At 37.5% G+C, this 17,324-nt stretch overlaps 1 protein-coding gene across 3 annotated transcripts in view; it reads left to right on the plus strand.

Annotated features, from left to right (window-relative positions):
* TTL (tubulin tyrosine ligase) overlaps positions 1 to 16,002 on the plus strand; it is a 49,051-nt gene extending 33,049 nt beyond the window's left edge. The window contains exons 6-8 of one of the 3 annotated variants that reach the window (XR_003568419.1): positions 3,453 to 3,555; positions 4,344 to 4,457; positions 8,792 to 8,878. Coding sequence is in view for 2 of the 3 variants with exons in the window: in XM_027853956.1 (XP_027709757.1) it covers positions 8,792 to 8,935; positions 13,681 to 13,795 (259 nt within the window). In the remaining variant the exon portion in view is untranslated. Of the gene's footprint in view, positions 1 to 3,452; positions 3,584 to 4,343; positions 4,458 to 8,791; positions 8,936 to 13,680 lie in introns of those variants that run through there. The other 2 variants (XM_027853956.1, XM_027853957.1) reach the window with 2 other exon arrangements.
* Positions 16,003 to 17,324: the final 1,322 nt, after the last annotated feature.

Below are 17,324 nucleotides of genomic sequence, written 5' to 3' on the forward strand. Positions count from 1 at the left end.
CATATTTATTAAGTGTTTGCTGGATAAAAACTACTGTACTGGTAAATAAAAAAAAACAAACCTCTGCATTGGTCTGAGCACACTGAGTGTATTGTGTTCAGTTCTGACTGCTGTGTTTTAAGAAGGACATTGTCTAATTAGAGTGGTGTGCCTGGAGATCAGCCAGTATGAAGGGACTCAAAATTATAACATATGAAGGATACTTAAAAGAACAGGGTGTGACATTAACTCTAGAGGAGAAATCTTGGGGGACTTGTGGATGAGGTGAAGAATGTAATGGATACATTCAGATAGTTGAAGGGTTGTCATTTGGAAGAGGAATGCTATTTATCCCCTGTGTCTCCACAGGAGAAAACTAGGACTAATGGATAGAAATTACAGGGGAACAGATTTCAGGTACCTTTGTGAGCACAGTTCCAAATAAGTTTGCTAATACTGGAAAATGGAATGAAGTGCCAAGTGAGATAGTAAAATTCCTGTCACTGAAGATGTTTAAGCCAAAGCTAGATGACTACCTGTAGATAAGATTCACACAAATCAAATAGGACATTGATCTAGATGATTTCTAAGGTCCTTAAATCAAATAGGACATTGAACTAGATGATTTCTAAGGTCCTTTTCAATGTTTAAATTCCAAGGGGAGAGCAAATAATAAGGTGGTTGGCTTGTTAGAAATAAAACACCTCCAAATCCAGCTTTGTCTTTCAGGCTAAACTTACATACATTTTTAGCCTTTGCCTGTTTTTCCTGTCCCATAATTAGAGGCTATCCCATTGAATTCAAGAATGTAAGAAAACAGACATGTGAGTATTAAGAATATGGTATGCTGGGTGAAATAAAGGAGGCCTATGGTCATATACAAGCTGCTTATGTTAAATAAATTGTTCTTGGGTTTGGATTTTTTAAATAGTATAGCATAAATGCCTTCCCCCCCCCCATTAGAAAGATAGAAGGATGCTATGCATTTTTTTAAAAAGAGCAAAAAACTTTATCACTTTATGCCTTAAAATCTGAAATACTTTGTTATCTCTTTAAATAAGAATTTTAAAATCCAGTCTCTTTTTTTCTGTAAGAAAACCAAAATCTCTTTCTAGGGGAAGAGCAAAATTATAGATTATCCATCCTCAAGGAAGTCAAACTTATAGGGAAGAATTCCTAAAAAAACAACAACAACAACAACAACAAAAATCCTCATTTGATTTGACTATCTTTGCTAGCTATTGTCAAATATCTCTCTTCCCTTTCTTATCTAAATTCAAGCATTCTATACTAAGTGCATCCACTTTTCTGTCACTCCTTTCAAAACCCTCTTTAATCTGACTTTGACCTCATTACTGAACTGAAATTACCCTCTCCAAAATCATCTTAATGAACAATTCTAATGCCCTTTTTTCTATCCTGTAGCTCCTGAAGGGAGGGTCAGTATTTTTTATCTTCTTTGTATCTCCAGCTCTTACCTAAGTGCCTGGCTCTTAGTAAGTACTTAATAAATGTTTACTGTGAAGTCCCGAAACATATTTGGTGATGAAAAGTTAATGCTTCTAAAGCTTTTATTTACTGTATGCTTAAATATGGCAATCATGTTAGAACATAACCATAAATAAAATATATTCAGTAGTCTGAGGTTAGTTTTTGTTCTGTTATTCAGCCCTGAATAAGAGTGAATTTCATTTCCCAGTGACTAGGAAGACTGAAATCTCTCTGGTTTTAATTAAACCTTCCTGCTGTAGAATGGCCACCTAGGCTATGCTATTTGACCTCTCCCCCTCATAACCCACCAGTTTTTAGTATCACACATTAAAATACCAAGTAATTTGCATTTTAAGGAATTAATTATGTAAGGAAAATCCCTAAGTAATTGGAGCCTTTTACATTTTCTATTCTAGTATAATATAAAAAATGGCTGTGGTGGTTTCATGAATTTGTTTAAAAGCCCTTTAAATTTCTTGTTTCTCCAAATATTTTGAGCCCTCAATAGGCCTTTCTGTTCTCGTAACTCACATAACTTTAAAAGGGTAAAAATCATACCTGATCGCATTTTTTAAAAAATATACATTTCTGAAATAGTTGTGTTCAGCCACTTTGGATGATATTCCTAGGAACTGAAAGGATTATCTTTAAGCCAAAATATTCTAAATTAGTTCCTGAAATCATATGAACAATATCAAATGCATGTAAGTTTATAATGTATAATCATAATCAAAAAAGTTTAATTGGATCATGATACAAACTTATAGTAAAAATGGGATCATGGGTCTCCAGTTTGCAAAGGACCTTAGAAGTCATCTATTCCAACCCCTTCATTTTATGAATGAGGAAACTAAGGCCCAGACAGGGTAAATGACTTGCCCAAGGTCACACTGTTAGTAATAGAGCTGGAATTCAGACTCAGTCTTGTGACTCCAAATTCAGCATTCTTTCCATTGTATAATAATGCTTCCCAGCTTTGGTAAGGAAATAGACCTTAAAGAATGATTATGCAGCTGAAAACTGGCTGGAACAGGATTTGAACCAGGTCTCTCTGACTGCATTACAATTCTTTCTAATACTGTGCTACTTTTCTAAAAAAAAAAAAAAAAAAAAGGCCAATTGCCCACAAGCACCAAAGAAAACAAACTAGTGGAAACTATTTAAGCTAAGGGATTAACTACTCTCAGCATGATCTGACAATTGCAAAAAAAAAAAAAAAATACAATGGGATTGTCATTTCCTTATTTCTAGACACTGTACCTATCTTCCTGACTAAGATCATCTTAGATTTTGTGGCCACCCTACTGCAATATTGGCTTATATCAAGCTTTCAGTCCACTAAAGCTTCCAGATCTTTTTTCAGACAATCTACTCTCTAACCATGCCTCTCCATCTTGTATTTGTAAAGTTGATTGTTTGAATCTAAGTAAAAGCCTTTACTTATATCCCTACAAAATTTCATCCCACTTAATTCAGCCCAAATGTCTGTGTTGTCAAGTTTTTTTTTTTTTAGGTCATGACTGTCATCCAGTATATGAAGCCGTCCCTCTCCAACAATGTACTAAATACAGCTTGCTTTACAAGCTTTGGGCTTCTCTTAGTTTACAAAGGTTCTGAATATAAGTTAGGGTTGTTACTTGAATTTATGTTGAGCCTTAAGACTAAGCTGTTGACAGTAACTTACAGCTGACAATGTTCTGTAAAGCAGCTTCAAAGCAGCTCGTAGATTATGCGTATTGGGGAAGAAAATGAGCAAATAGATTTTGGCTATGGTCTTGTGGGAGGTTTTAACTTGGTGTTACATACAAAAGACTTGTTATTAAGCAATTAGCAGCTGATATTGAAGTCCTTCTTCTTCAGGTGGAAAACATTTAAGATGTAGATTTTTAGCAGAAATGTAACTGTTACACCCATTAGTTGATACATATGCTTTTCTTAGTTGAATTTTTTTTGAATTTTTTTTTTTAATTCTCTGGTTACAGACACACTGCAGACCCTCTGATGCAGCAGTGTGAACTGAGATCCTGAAATTTAAAGACCCTAGGCACAAATTGAAATCCTGTTTAATTTCATTGCTAAGTTCATGTAAGTTGCTGTTATAGATTGCTGAGTCTTTTCCACAAACACAATATGTTTCCCTCACCAGTTGTACCTTGCTTAGGAACAAATGGCCTGGGTAGCCATGCTATCTTGACTTAATCAGGAGGGTTCCTCTTAGATATGTGTAACATGTCTGTGTTATAGACATATAACATATGCTGTCAGTGAGAAGTCATCTACCCAAAGCCTTTACAAAAGATCTAAAATTAGTTTCTTGTCATCCCTCCTTCTCCAACAATTGAAGATTTTATATTCCTAGAAATAAGTTTTCATGTTTCAGGTTCTGAGAAATAGTTCTTAAGTGGCAGCATGATCGCATCAATTCAATTAAAAAACATTTATTTAGTAGCTAGTATATGTAGAACATGGTGCTTATACCTTGGGAAAAATACAAAATTTAGATAAAATGCAGTTCTTGCCCTCATGGAGCTTAAAAATAACACAAATATGGATAACAATACAGGATATCACATAGTAAGAACACAAGAAAAGTTCAAGCAAATTTATAAATGGCATGAAGTCTTTGAAAATGTGATGTGATGTTGGAGAGAGAAGGTTGCCCGCCCTCCCCTACCTACTACCTACACACAGAGAGGAGACCTGGATGATTAGATTAAGATGTTCAGACATCTTGGCTGAATTCCAAAACAAGTCCAGCTTTCCCTTATTTGATTAAATTCAACAAACATTTATTAAGCACTTACTATATCTTTTCCTTGCCTATTACATATTAGATGCTTACTAAATATTTGTTGAATATATGTTTGGGACAGGCAATACAGATGGTCAAGGAATTGGGTCCAGAGTTGAACAGGAGGACAAGAACTGGTTTGCCTTGGGGAGGGCAGGCTGGTTTGCCTTTGGGAAATGACCCCCAAGCTTCTCAGGTAAGCAAATGCCCATATTTTTAATTCCAACATTCTACCAGCATTGCTATGTGGCACCTAGACAATGCAGTTGTTTCTAAAGAATTAAAACTGATTACCACATAAAGGGCATTAGAGAGAAGTTCCTAGTGGATGTGAACAGGCAGCAACATATAAACAGTAAGGAACTCTGAAAAACGGGATTACGATATATCCTCAAGGGGCATATCCTCCAATGATACCCTTGAGTTGTCTAGAGGTAGGCCTCTAGCATGTGCAGTGGACTCCCCCTGTGGCCAGCTTATAGAAGGACATAGACAAGAGCCACACAGGATGTGCAGACATGGAAGGGGTGCTGTCTCCATCATTAAAAGGAACTCATGAATGGATGAGACCACAGATGCATTTGAGTATGTGCTAGGAGCTATGCTAGGTTTGGGGGATAAAATCAAAATAGTCCTTGCCTTCAAGGAACTTAGATGAGGAGTAGATGGAGGGAGGAGCAAGAAAGGGAGCATGTATATAGATAAGTAAATAAAAGGCAATTTGAGTAGGAAGTGCTAGTCACTGGGTGTATGACGAAAAGTTTCCTCTGGGAAGTAGCTCTTAAGTTGAGCTTTCAAGGAAGCTCGTAGAGGGAGAAATTAAAAAAAATCAAGGATAAGATTTTCCATTTATTCCTATTAAATTGTGATCTTATTTAATTTGGTCCAGTGTTTTAGTCTGTTGAGATCTTTTTGTTTTCTGACTTCATTATCCATTGTGTTAGGTATCCTTCCCAACATTGTGTCATCTTCAGATCTGATAAGCTTTCCATCTGTACCTTCATCCAAATTATAAAAATGTCAACTATGATAATCCCAAGCAATAAAAGATGTGATAATTATCACAATCCCAAACAATACACTGAGGATGTAAAAATAAAAATGAAACAATCTCTGCCGTCAAGGAGCTTGCATTCCACTGAGGCTTACATGTAGACAGATATGCTTATATGCTACAGGGGTTCTGTATTTTTTTCCCAGTGGGGGAAGTGGAAGGAAGAAAAAAATGCTTGATATATGAAAAAAAAACATGAATGTTTTAAAAAATAATTTGGAAAGGAGAAAGAAATGTTTGATAATTGAAAAAAACATTTAAAACAAAGCAAACTGGGTAGGGGGAGCACTAGCAAGGATTAAGAAAGGTTTCATGTATATAGTGGCACCTGAGCTGAGCTTTGAAGGGAACTAAATATTCTGAGAAGGTGGAGATGAAGCAGAGAATTCCAGGCATAGGGAATAGCCTATGGTAAGACAGGGGGTGAGATATGGAATGCTGAATTCATGGAACAGTGACTGATGCAGTTTAACTGAAATACAGAGTACCTAGCGAGGAGTGATACACATTTTAGAAATGTAGGGTGTAGCCAGATTGGAGCTTTTGATGCCATGATGAGAAGTTTAATATTTTATACTCAAAAATTGGGAGCCACTGAAGATTTTTTTTTTTTTAGCAGACCTGTGACTTAGGAAGAGTCTTTTGACAGTTATGTGGAGGATGGATTGGAGAGAGGGGAAGACTGAAAGCAGGGATGAATGAGGGCCTTTTTACAGTAGTACAGATGAAAAATGATGACGAGCCTGCACTAGGGTAGTGGCCACGTACGTGGAGAAAAGGGGACTGATGGGCAAGATGTTAAGGGTGTAGAACTGATAAGACTTAGCAACTGGTTGGGTGTTAGAAGACAGATCATATTATTGTCTCTTCATAATGCTATTGAGTTCAGACTTTAGAAAAAAATTAGAGGTGTTTCTCTGATTGTTGGTATCTAATTATAGAAGAAGTAATATATATTTTTTAAAACAAAAAGTTGGGCTTTCATCTTCTTTTGTTTTGTCATCAGACATTTGAAATGATTTACCTTCTTCTTGCAGAGGGCTAATAGGAGGAATTAGTTGTAATCAGAGCAATCACCAAAATCGCAATCATAGAAATGAATTTGTTTTAAAGTGCCAATAAGTCTTTTAATTGCCCAGTTTAAAATGTTAATTCAGTCTTTGTTATTCTCTTACCTTTCTGTTTTTCAACTCATATTACATGTCAACATACACTCTACTGGGGGGCAGCTTGGTGGCATGATGGATAGAGCACTGGCCCTGGAATCAGGAGGACCTGAGTTCAAATCCAGCCTCAGACATTTGACACTTATTAACTGTGTGACCCTGGGCAAGTCACTTAACCCTATTGCCTCCCCCCCCCAAAAAAAAACATACACTCTACTGTCAGACTCCAAGATTCAGGCTGTACTGGACTTCTAGGTCTCTGTCCAGCTTGGTTCTCAGAGGTTAGAGGTTAACCTATGGAACATCGCCCAATAAAGTTCAAGCTAGTCAATGGAAACCTGTTTCTTTTTTTTTCAAGATCATATTTATATCTTAACTCATTCAAATCTCCAAATGAGATTCAACAATAACATTTAGATTTTTTTTTATTACATTCTTCGGTCCAGTATTGATATAGCAGTACAATGGGATCTGACTCTCAGAAATTTGAAAATGTATCTTTACCAAGAAGCATGATATAGGGGCAGGTACAGTGGATAGAGCACTGGCCCTAATATCAGTAGGACCTGAGTTCAAATTCGGCCTCAAACACTTAATAGATGTGTGACCCTGGGAAAGTCTCCAGGGTCTCCTCCCTGGAGGACATGTCTCCTCCCCTCTACCAAAAAAAAAAAAAAAAAAAAAAACCATTATATAGTGGAAAGAGAGCTGGCATTGGATTTAGAGACCTGAATTCAAATGTCAACTCTGCTACTTTACTGTTTGACCTTTGGTAGATCACTTCATCTCTCTTCCTCGGTTTTGAAAAAGGAGGGTCTTGGACTAGATGACCTCTAGAGCCTGTGAACTTTGAATTGTTGATAAATTATCATGATTCAGTCTGGAAGCAGCATGGTGAAGTGGAAAGAGAGCTGGCCTCAGACCGAAGAAGTCCTGGGTTGAAGTCCCACATCTTTGTCAGTGCCTCAGGCAGCTGTCTAAGATTATAAATTAAACAGCTGTTATATGTTTGCACTGATGGGGTTTCCTGACCAGGAATTTACTAAACTGATGAAATCACAGTTACAGAATTGAAAGAGAGAAAGAGGAAGAAAAAAGGAAAAGGAAGGAAAGAGAGAGAAAGAGAAGGAAAAGAAAAGATTTTATCTGCTTTTTTTTCATAGCGTCCATTCGCTGGGAAAGAGCAATGTTTTTGTTTTGCTTTACAAAAAGGATTTTGTTCAGATTCCTTTTTCTCATGCTGAAGATACACAGAAAGTATTCTCCTTGATAAAGTAATATATAGTTCTAAGTACTTGAAGCTTTGAAAGTGTGCTTAAGTTGATGTTTTGTTTTTTTTGTTTTTTAATGACTGGCGAAGAAATAGTACTTTAGTTGTGGTTAAACACATTGATAATTTCAGGATTTGGGGGAAAAATTATTGTCTGATTGGTTCTCTCTCATTATCTGGTAGTATCTAACTATGGAAAAGGAAATAGAGATGAAGGGTGGCATAGTGGACAAAGTACTGGACTTGGAGTCAGGAAAATTCTGGTTTGAATCTGGCCTCTGGTTCTTTACTTAACCTTGATGTCAAAGGAGGATGATGATAAGACTTATAGTAACTACCCACCTCACTGGGTGGTTGTGAGGGTCAAATGAGATAAAGCACTGAAAAACTTTGAAGCACTACATAAATTACTACTAAATATGGAGAATACTTCTAATGATGATTTCTATTAACTGTTATCAAACTAGAGCTCTTAATATAAAATCTTCTCCAAACACTTAATATATACCTACCTACTGAAATCTACTGGGACAACTAGGTGACTCCAGCCATTGTCCTGAGTTCAAATCCAGTCTCAGACACTTACTAGCTATGTGACCCTGGACAAGTCACTTAACCCTGTTTGCCTCATTTTCCTCATCTGTAAAATTATCTGGAGAAGGAAATGGCAAACCACTCCAATATCTTTGCCAAGAAAAACCCAAATGGAGTCACAAAGAGTTGGACACAACTGAAATGACTAAATAACAGAACAACAGAAATTTAAGTTTTCCTAAAAGCAGTTAGTTGGCAGTGTGGATGAAGTACTGAACTCAGGAAGATCTGAATTTGAATGCGAACTCAAACACTTACTAACTGTGTGACCATTTCCTTAAGCTATAAAATGGGGATAATAATGGCATCTACCTCCCAAGATTGTTGTAAGGATGAAATGAAATGATATTTGTAAAGTGCTTAGCACAGTACCTAGTCCATAGTAGATGCTTAGTAAGTGTTTGTTTCCTTCCTTACTAAATTCCTTTCTTTTTTCAATTTTACAGAAGCTGCCTTATGTGTATAGAGCCTGCAATCAGCACCAAACACCTTCACTACCAGAGTTTCCAGCTCTTTGGCTTTGACTTCATGGTTGATGAGGAGCTGAAGGTCTGGCTCATTGAAGTCAACGGGGCTCCGGCATGTGCCCAGTAAGCCTGCCCCAGATACTACATTTTGCCTTCTTTAGGATAGATTGATAATAGGTTCTTATCGTATGATTTTTCCCCCTCATTCAGCAAGTATTCAGTACACACCTGCTATGTGCTCAGCACTGTGTGAGATGCTTTGGGGAATAAAAAAGCAGCATAAAATAACTATGGTAGGTCTCATTTATATAGTCCTTTAAGGTTTACAAAATGATCTCCCCACCACAACCCTGCAACGTAGGAAATATGAGTATCATTATCCCTATTTTACAGATAAGAAAACTGAGGCTCAGAGAGGTCATACAACCAACAATTTTCAAATTCCAAGTCCAATTTTCCTTCTCTTTTACCATGCTGCCAATTCTAAGTACATAATCTAACCGGGGAGAAAGAACAGGCTAAAAAAAAGTCAACTAAAAATACATGATAATAATGGGATGAAGGCCACCATTAAGTGGTACAGACAGTAAATGCCATAGGGGTTCAGAGGAAGGAGTGAGGCCTCTGGGCTAGAGTCAGGAACATTATATTTGTTTCAGAAAAGTGAAGAGGATCATAGGGGAAACTCCAGGAAGATAGCACACCATGACCAAAGGTATAGAATTGAGAAAGAATTAGGCCTGTTCTCAGAACTATAAATAGACCTATTTGCTGTTTGGTGTTGTATGAAAATGGTAGAATTTAGGACTGGAAAATAGGTTTAGGGAAGATGTTAGAAGGCCTTGAATGCCAAATGAAGCCATTTCCCTTTTCTCCTATAAGCAGTGGAGAACCACTAAAGGTTTTTGAACAAAAGCATGATGTTATAAAAACATAGTCTTAGGAAGACCTGCTGGCAGTGTCAGGCAGAACAAAAAAAGGGTCCTTCCCCCAACTTAAGAAAGTAATTTTGTCTCAGAGGGTTCTGAGATAGTGCTGTGTTTTGAAAGGAAAGTAATAAGTAAACCATTTCATCAGGGGCTGAAACTGAGCCCTTCATTTGTTTTGTTTTTTATATTTTTTATAGCATTTTGAGTTCTGAGGTAACTCCTTCCCTCCCTCCCAACCCCAAACTAGAGGCCAATATATATGAAACCATGCAATACATACTTCTGTACATCAGTTCTTTCTCTGGAGGTAGATAGCATCTTTCTTCATAGGTCCTTTGTAGTTGACTTGAATGTTCATGTTACTCAGAATAGCTTAGTCATTCACAGTTACTCTTCAAACAACATTGCTGTTACCAGTATACAATGTTCTCTTGATTCTGTTCACTTGACTCTTCATTATTTCATGCAAGTCTTTACATGTTTTTCTAAAATCAACTTGTGTTCCATCACAGTCATATACCACAACTTATTCATCCTTTCCCCAGTTGATGGGCATCTCCTCAATTTCCAGTTCTTTGCCACCACAAAGACAGCTGCTATAAATATTTTAGAATACGTAAGTTCTTTTCCTTTTTCCTTGTTCACCTTGGGAAACAGACCTGGTTGGATCAGTTCACAGTTCCACCAACAGTGCATTAGTGAACCAGCTCCCCTCCAACATTTATCATTTTCCCCTTATGTCATTTTAGCTAATCTGATAGGTATGAGATGGCATCTCAAAGTTGTTTTAATTTGAATTTCTCTAATTAATAATGATTTAGAACGTTTGATATGACTATAGCTTTTATTTCTTCTTCTAAAAGCTGCCTATTCATACCTCTGACCATTTAACAATTGAGGAATGGCTTATATTCTTTTGATTTGGACAAAATTATCTATATATTCGAGATACGAATATCTGAGGCCTCTATCTGAGAAACTGCCTGTAAAATTTTTCCCCCAATTTTCTGCTTTCCTTGTAATCTTGGCTACATTGATTTTATTTGTATAAAACCTTTTTTTATTTAATGTAATCAAAATTATCCATTTTATATCTCACAATACTCTCTATTTCTTGTTTATTAATAAATTCTTCTATTCATAAATCTGATAGGTCAGCCCCTCATTTGTTTGGATAACCTTGAAAAAGTCACTTAACTTTAAGGACTTAGTAACAAAATCACAGACTCCCAAGTTTGGAAAGGCCCTCAAAGCCTCTGTAGTTCAACCCAAATCTAAATTCCTTCTTCTCCATCCCTAACACATGGGAATTATCCAGCTTTTGCCTGGAGACTTTCTATAAGGAGGAATCCCACTGGGGCACTCTACTACATCCCAAAGCAGTGCATTTTGATTTTAGTTAGTTCTACTTATGGAGGATTTTTTCCTTACATCAAACATAAGTGGATAGAGCACCAGCCCTGAAGTCAGGAGGACCTGAGTTCAAATCTGGCCTCAGACCAAACACTTAACATTTCCTAGCTGTGTGACCCTGGGCAAGTCACTTAACCCCAGTTGCCTAAAAATTAAAAAAAAAACAACAAACAAACAACATTAAGTTTAGGTCTTTGTAACTTCTATACCTTGACCTCAGTTCTGCATTTTCCAAAGAAAATCTAATCCTACTACTACACGACAGCCCTTTAAATACCTGGAGACCACTATCATGTTCCCTTTCTGTCTTCTTTTCACCGAAGTAACTGTCCAGTTCCTTAAGCCAGTCCTCTTTTATCATGAACCTGAAACCCTTCAATAGCCCAGCTGTCCTCTGTACTTTCTCCAGCTTATCACTGGTCCTCCTAAAATGTGATTCTCAGAACTGAGCACAATGCTCCAGCTATGGTTTGACCAGGGCAGAGGACAACAAAACCGTCATCTCCATGGATACTATGTGTCTCGATGCAATCTCAAGTCATATTACTGTTGTTGGTTGCTTTATAACATTCAGCTCACATGAGCTTGCAATGCAGTCAAATCCTCACAAATCTGCTTCAGATGAACCTCTAGCCATACCTCGTCCTTGTATATGTGAAATTGATTTTTTAAACCCAATTGTAAGTCTCTCTATTTATACCTATTAAAATTGCCTCTTGATAGATTCACACTAATATTCTGATTTGCCTCGCCTGGATTCCAGACCTTCCTCTGAGGCATACAGGCCATTGCAAGCTTGGACAAATTACTTAACCTCTCTGTGTCCCACACAACTGTTCTTAGGTTTCAGAACACTTGCTGATCCACATTGATAGAAGAAGCTTCTTCACTAGGTAGTTTCCTATAATGTTGAAATCACAGATCTGCCTCCCCACCCCCCAAAAAAATTAAGGACATAATATTAAATATGTTAAAAGTAATGGACTAATAATTAATGTTGCCATGAGCTTAGGGGAAGTATAGCTGTGACATACTCTTCAATCCCAGCTCCATTTCCCTGACTCCTAAAAGGTTTGGCTTCCTGAAGCCTGTCACTCACTGCCATGCTTTCTTAGTTTATACTTCCTAGGCAGGTTCTTTTCTGAAGAGAAGGCAGATCTAAAGATATTAATTCATTTCTTACTAATTCATTTCTTATTCATTTCCTTCTCATGAACCCATAAATTAGCTCAACATACTCATCCAATTTTACTCATTCTGTATTATCTCTTTACATCATCTCTGGAAAAATGCTTTTTTCTTAGCTATACAGTTCATGAGGAGCAACTCAGAGCACCAAAAAGTTTTCATACCGCAAAAGATTTCAACATTTTGACACATCGTAGAAAAGTTGGGTTTCCAGAGTCTTCCCAACAGTGCTGGTGACTTAGTAAAAGTCCCAGAATTGTTTGTTGATTGGATGACAAGTCTGTTGCTGCCGTTGCCTTGTCTGCCTCTGATGCAAAGCAGTTAGAGTTTTCTTAAGTTATGCCTGATGTTAATGTGGTACAGTAAGAAGAGAACTGGATTTGAATTCAGATGACCTAAGTTCAAACCCAAGCTCTGCCAGATGCCACCTATATAACCTTGCAAGCCTTTTAACCATTGTGTTTAAATCTTTTATTAAATGTTAAATTCCTTCTTGTTAATGTATAAGCTATTTCTACCTACTGCAGTCTCAGTGCCTTAATTCAGTTTCCAATAGGTAACTCTTCTATTCTTTTCCATTAAGAAAACTTGCCTTGTTCTGGCAACTAGGACCTCCTCAGAGCATTAATTTTTAGTCACTGCCTCTTCCTGTACCTCTTCCATCCCCCTTCCTTGTCCTCTTGGCATCTGTTGAAAATGTTGATCTACTCATATATAAAATGAAAGCGTTGAACTAAAGAACCTCTAAAGCCCCTTCTTTTCAAAAACTGAGATCTTATGATCACATGGGCACACGGGAAGTGAGGAGCAGACAGATTAGATTATAGTCCTGCATTTAATGTCCCAGGTACTAAACAGCCCTCCACTTAGTAGATTAGACTAAATGCCAATTTCCCAAGTACTTTATGAAGATGATTGAATAAATGTGTTGAGTTTGCACTAGAAGCTGGTACCCAGAATCAAATCAGAGCACAGTTGGAAGATGCTGATTTACCCACACCCTACTTTACATGTATCATGACTACTCTGCTTTTGCCAAAGCAGGGATAGGAAGTGATTTTTTGTAAGCAGGCTGGGAACAAAAGGGTAAGAAAATGCATGGTAGGGGCAGCTAGAACACCAGCCCTGGAGTCAGGAGGACCTGAGTTCAAATGCGGCCTCAGACACATAACACTCACTTAGCTGTGTGACTGTGGGCAAGTCACTTAACCCCAATTGCCTCACCCCCCCCCAAAAAAAAAGAACGGTACATTTGTTTTTCTTATGAACACATTTAATGATTATTTCTCTGTTTCTGTCTGTCTGTCTCTCTACCTCTGTCTCTGTCTCTCCTTTTAGGAAACTTTATGCAGAGCTTTGCCAAGGTATAGTGGATATAGCCATATCCAGTGTCTTTCCTCTTGCTGACACAGTGCAAAAGCAGAGCCAACAGGCTGCATTTATCAAGCTATGAGGAAGAGATGATCAAAGCAACACACCGGAGAGAACTGCCGCACGTTGGGCTTTTGGGGGGCAGGAGGGAGGGTAAGTGGGGGGACAGATTATTGGATGGTTTGAAATCATGCCAAAAATGGGAGAGAAGTGGATTTTTTTTATCTGCAAAGGAAGAAGAAAATAAAAACAAACACTTTCAAAGAGAATCCAGGATGAGCCAGAGGTGCTCGGAATGTTTCACCAGACTCTGCTCTAAACACAGCTCATACAACTTTTGAAAACTGAAGCAAATCTCTCTGGGAGGACAGCAAAATATTACTTTAAAAAAAATGAGGATTCAACAATTTTATGTTCTCATTCTTTTTTTAAAAAAAATCTTATTTTTACTAATAAGGCAACTTTGTGAACAGCATCTCTCTTGCTCAGGGACCCAGTGAAGCTTGGTCCTTTTGTTAATATGTAAGTTCTTTCCACCTGCTGCAGTCTTAGTGCCTTAGCTCAGTTCCCAATAGGTAATTCTTCTATTCTTTTCCATTAAGAAAACCCGTCTTGCTCTGGGAACTAGGAACTCCTCAGAGCATTAATTTTTGGTTACTGACTCTCCTGTACCTCCTTTATCTCCCTTCCTTGTGCCCTGCTCTCCTGGAATCTGTTGAAAACCTGGAAGGAGCAAACACCAACAATCCTGAGCTTAGGAAGAGGATCCAAGCTAAGAGAAGAAGAGGTTTCCTAATAAGATTAGCATCAGTTGTCTATTAGAATTTCCATCACGGGGAGATGGAAAAAGTGTTGATATCATTTCAATCTGACCTATGGGTTTAAGGAAAAGTAATTTAACTCTTTGTGCTAATTCTTTTTTTTACATTATCTACCCTTCTCCCTATCCCCCACCTGACCAATACCAGTAATAAGCAAAAAAAATGGTATCTTTTCATTTGTTACCAGGTTGAGTGTGTTGAGATCTGATTTGTTTTATAAACCTACTTAAGATCTTTATTTTAAACTAACTTATTGAAGTACATTGTCAAGATCCCATTTTAATGATTTTCTTTTGAAAATTTTTAAAAACTCCCCTCTCTCATTTCTGCACTTTGAAAAGTAAACATCCTTCTTCCCAATGATTTTGTTCCTACTCTTCCAACGTCCCTGAATTTCCAGGTCCATAGCTTCCCTATCCATGACCTTTCCTTTGTCTCTTTCTCCTTGGGCTCTATGCATTGTTCAGTCAATCCTGGCTATCTAACTGTGCTGCAGAGCATTGTGGGAACTGCTGGTGGTGGTTGGCAAGTCACCCAACTGGAGCAGTCTCCTTTGGGGAAAAAAAGGGGGCATGCTTTTAAAAGTCCACATGGCACATAAAGGATTTTCCCCCGCCATTCTCTCCTCCCCACCCTATTTTTTCCCTTTTTAAGCTGGATGTATTTTGGATTTCTAAAGCTGACTCTGTCCCTTTTTATGTTTCCTCCCTTTGGAGGACACATCAGGAGACCAAATGAGTAGCAGGTTGGAAGTTTTGAGATCATATTTGTCTTTAATGTGTCACCATTCATGCACTTAGAATGTCAAATAGGGATAAAGACTAGCAAAGAGACCTTTTTGATGGCATTTAGGAAATGAAAGTCAGGCTTCTGCAAATGGTCTGATAAGAAAATGACCCTCCTCTTAGAGCAACATGAAATGTTTTTTCCACAGCCATTGTGCAGTGTTAGGTCTGAGGCACGCTGTATCTCTCTTTCATTCTTGGCACAATAAAACAAACTCTACACGGAAGTTTTTTTTTTTTAGTAGCAGAATTTGAACATGTGATAGTGAAATGTTGCATTCAAAAGGAACGAGATTTATCTGATAGAAGGAGTGATATCCAGCATTCAGCAATGGCATGTTTACTGAATTGCTTGAAATATGGCCTGATTGGGTCAATTCTCACGGGGATTTGGGATTCAGAAATCAGGCACCCACTGGTTCAAAGATAATGAAACACTTGTATTCTGGAGAGAAACAAAATCAGTCCTAATAAAAGTAAATCTTGGAGGCTATAAAGCAGCTGTTTGATTAAATGTTTGAACCTGAGTTAACTAGCAGGCATTTTTTTGGGAGAAGGGAATGTGGCCAACTTCTAAGATGTCCATGTAGAGTCTTAAACTGGCTCTTCATCTTTAACTTTTCTTTCTTTGAAGTGGTGATAGTGGTGAAGCCTGTCTTGTACAGCATCTCAAGAGTGGTAACCAGAACAAGTATTGATATAGTTCTCTAAATAAATAAGTTCTCTAAAATAAATAATTAACAAATTATTTTCTCTTTCTCTCACACCCTACCCATTGGAGGGGAAAACCCAAAACAAATCAGATTCCTTCTAAAAAATATCATAGCCAGAAAAAACTAATTCTCTCAAAGGTCATGTCCCAAAAATATGTCTCATTCTGCACCCCGAGTCCTTTGCTTATGTCATCAGGAGGTAGATGGCATGATTCCTCATTGTTCTTCTGTAGGAGTATTGTGAGACTTAAATAAGATAATGAATATAAAATACTTTGCAAACCTATATAAAAGCCAGTTACTACTACTATTATTGTTAATTAGCCTTCAGTCAAGTGACGACTTTATTCTCTAAGCCTTCTACTTCACTCCTGCTGAGCTCAGGCAATATTTATAGAACAATACGGGGGTATGCTGGTAAATGTTTAACAACCAGGCTCTCCAGTTTAAAAACAATTATGCAAACACACTTTTAGATTTAATCTGCCTTATTTACGCTTCCTTAAGTCTAAACAATCTATAGAACAATAACTCAAGCCCTTATTGCTAGGATTGCTCATTTCTTAGGTGGAAATGCCCAAACTGAAAATTTAACAATGGCCTTTTCAAGCGTCTTAGAGCTGGCTCCAGCACATCCCTGGTCCTCTGGAATCACGGGTGATCATTGCATATTTTTTAAAGTGCTATCAAAATTCTGTTTTCGGTGATTAGAAACACTCCTTTGAACACAAGCCTCCAGTACATTTAGGGATTTTCTAGCCCTGATAATAAATGCAGACCTTACTCAAAATGCAGATAAACTGAGAATGTTCATGCATTTTGGATGCTTCCCAGGGATTCTGATTCAAAAGCATGGATAACTAAGAAATGATTGGGTTCTATGTTTTTGTTTTGTTAAATCACACATAATTCAGTAGGTGGTTGTAAGTTTATAAAGATAGCTATACTTCAGATTACATAAGCATTCCAAGGCTTAGTTGTAGAACATAGGTGTAGCCACATATCTTTGTAAAACTTATTCTGAATAACCCAGCTATAAATGCAGGAGGAAGCATAATCTAGTGGAAAGAGCACTGAACTGGGGGACTAAGAGCCTTGGGCTCCAGATCTGGTTCTATGCTTATCTGGGTGATATTGCATTAGTCAATCTCTCTATTCCTTAGTTTCTCTATTTGTGAATTAGGTTGTTACCTGGCTCAATCTACCTCAGGGAGATTTACTGAGGAAAAATAATGCCTTGGATTAGTCATAAAGAAGGCAAACACATTAATAGCAGAGAAGAACAAGGGGAC

Source organism: Vombatus ursinus, unplaced genomic scaffold, assembly GCF_900497805.2.
Source record: "Vombatus ursinus unplaced genomic scaffold, bare-nosed wombat genome assembly UNPS02010219.1, whole genome shotgun sequence".
In the NCBI taxonomy this organism is placed as follows: Eukaryota; Metazoa; Chordata; class Mammalia; order Diprotodontia; family Vombatidae; genus Vombatus; species Vombatus ursinus.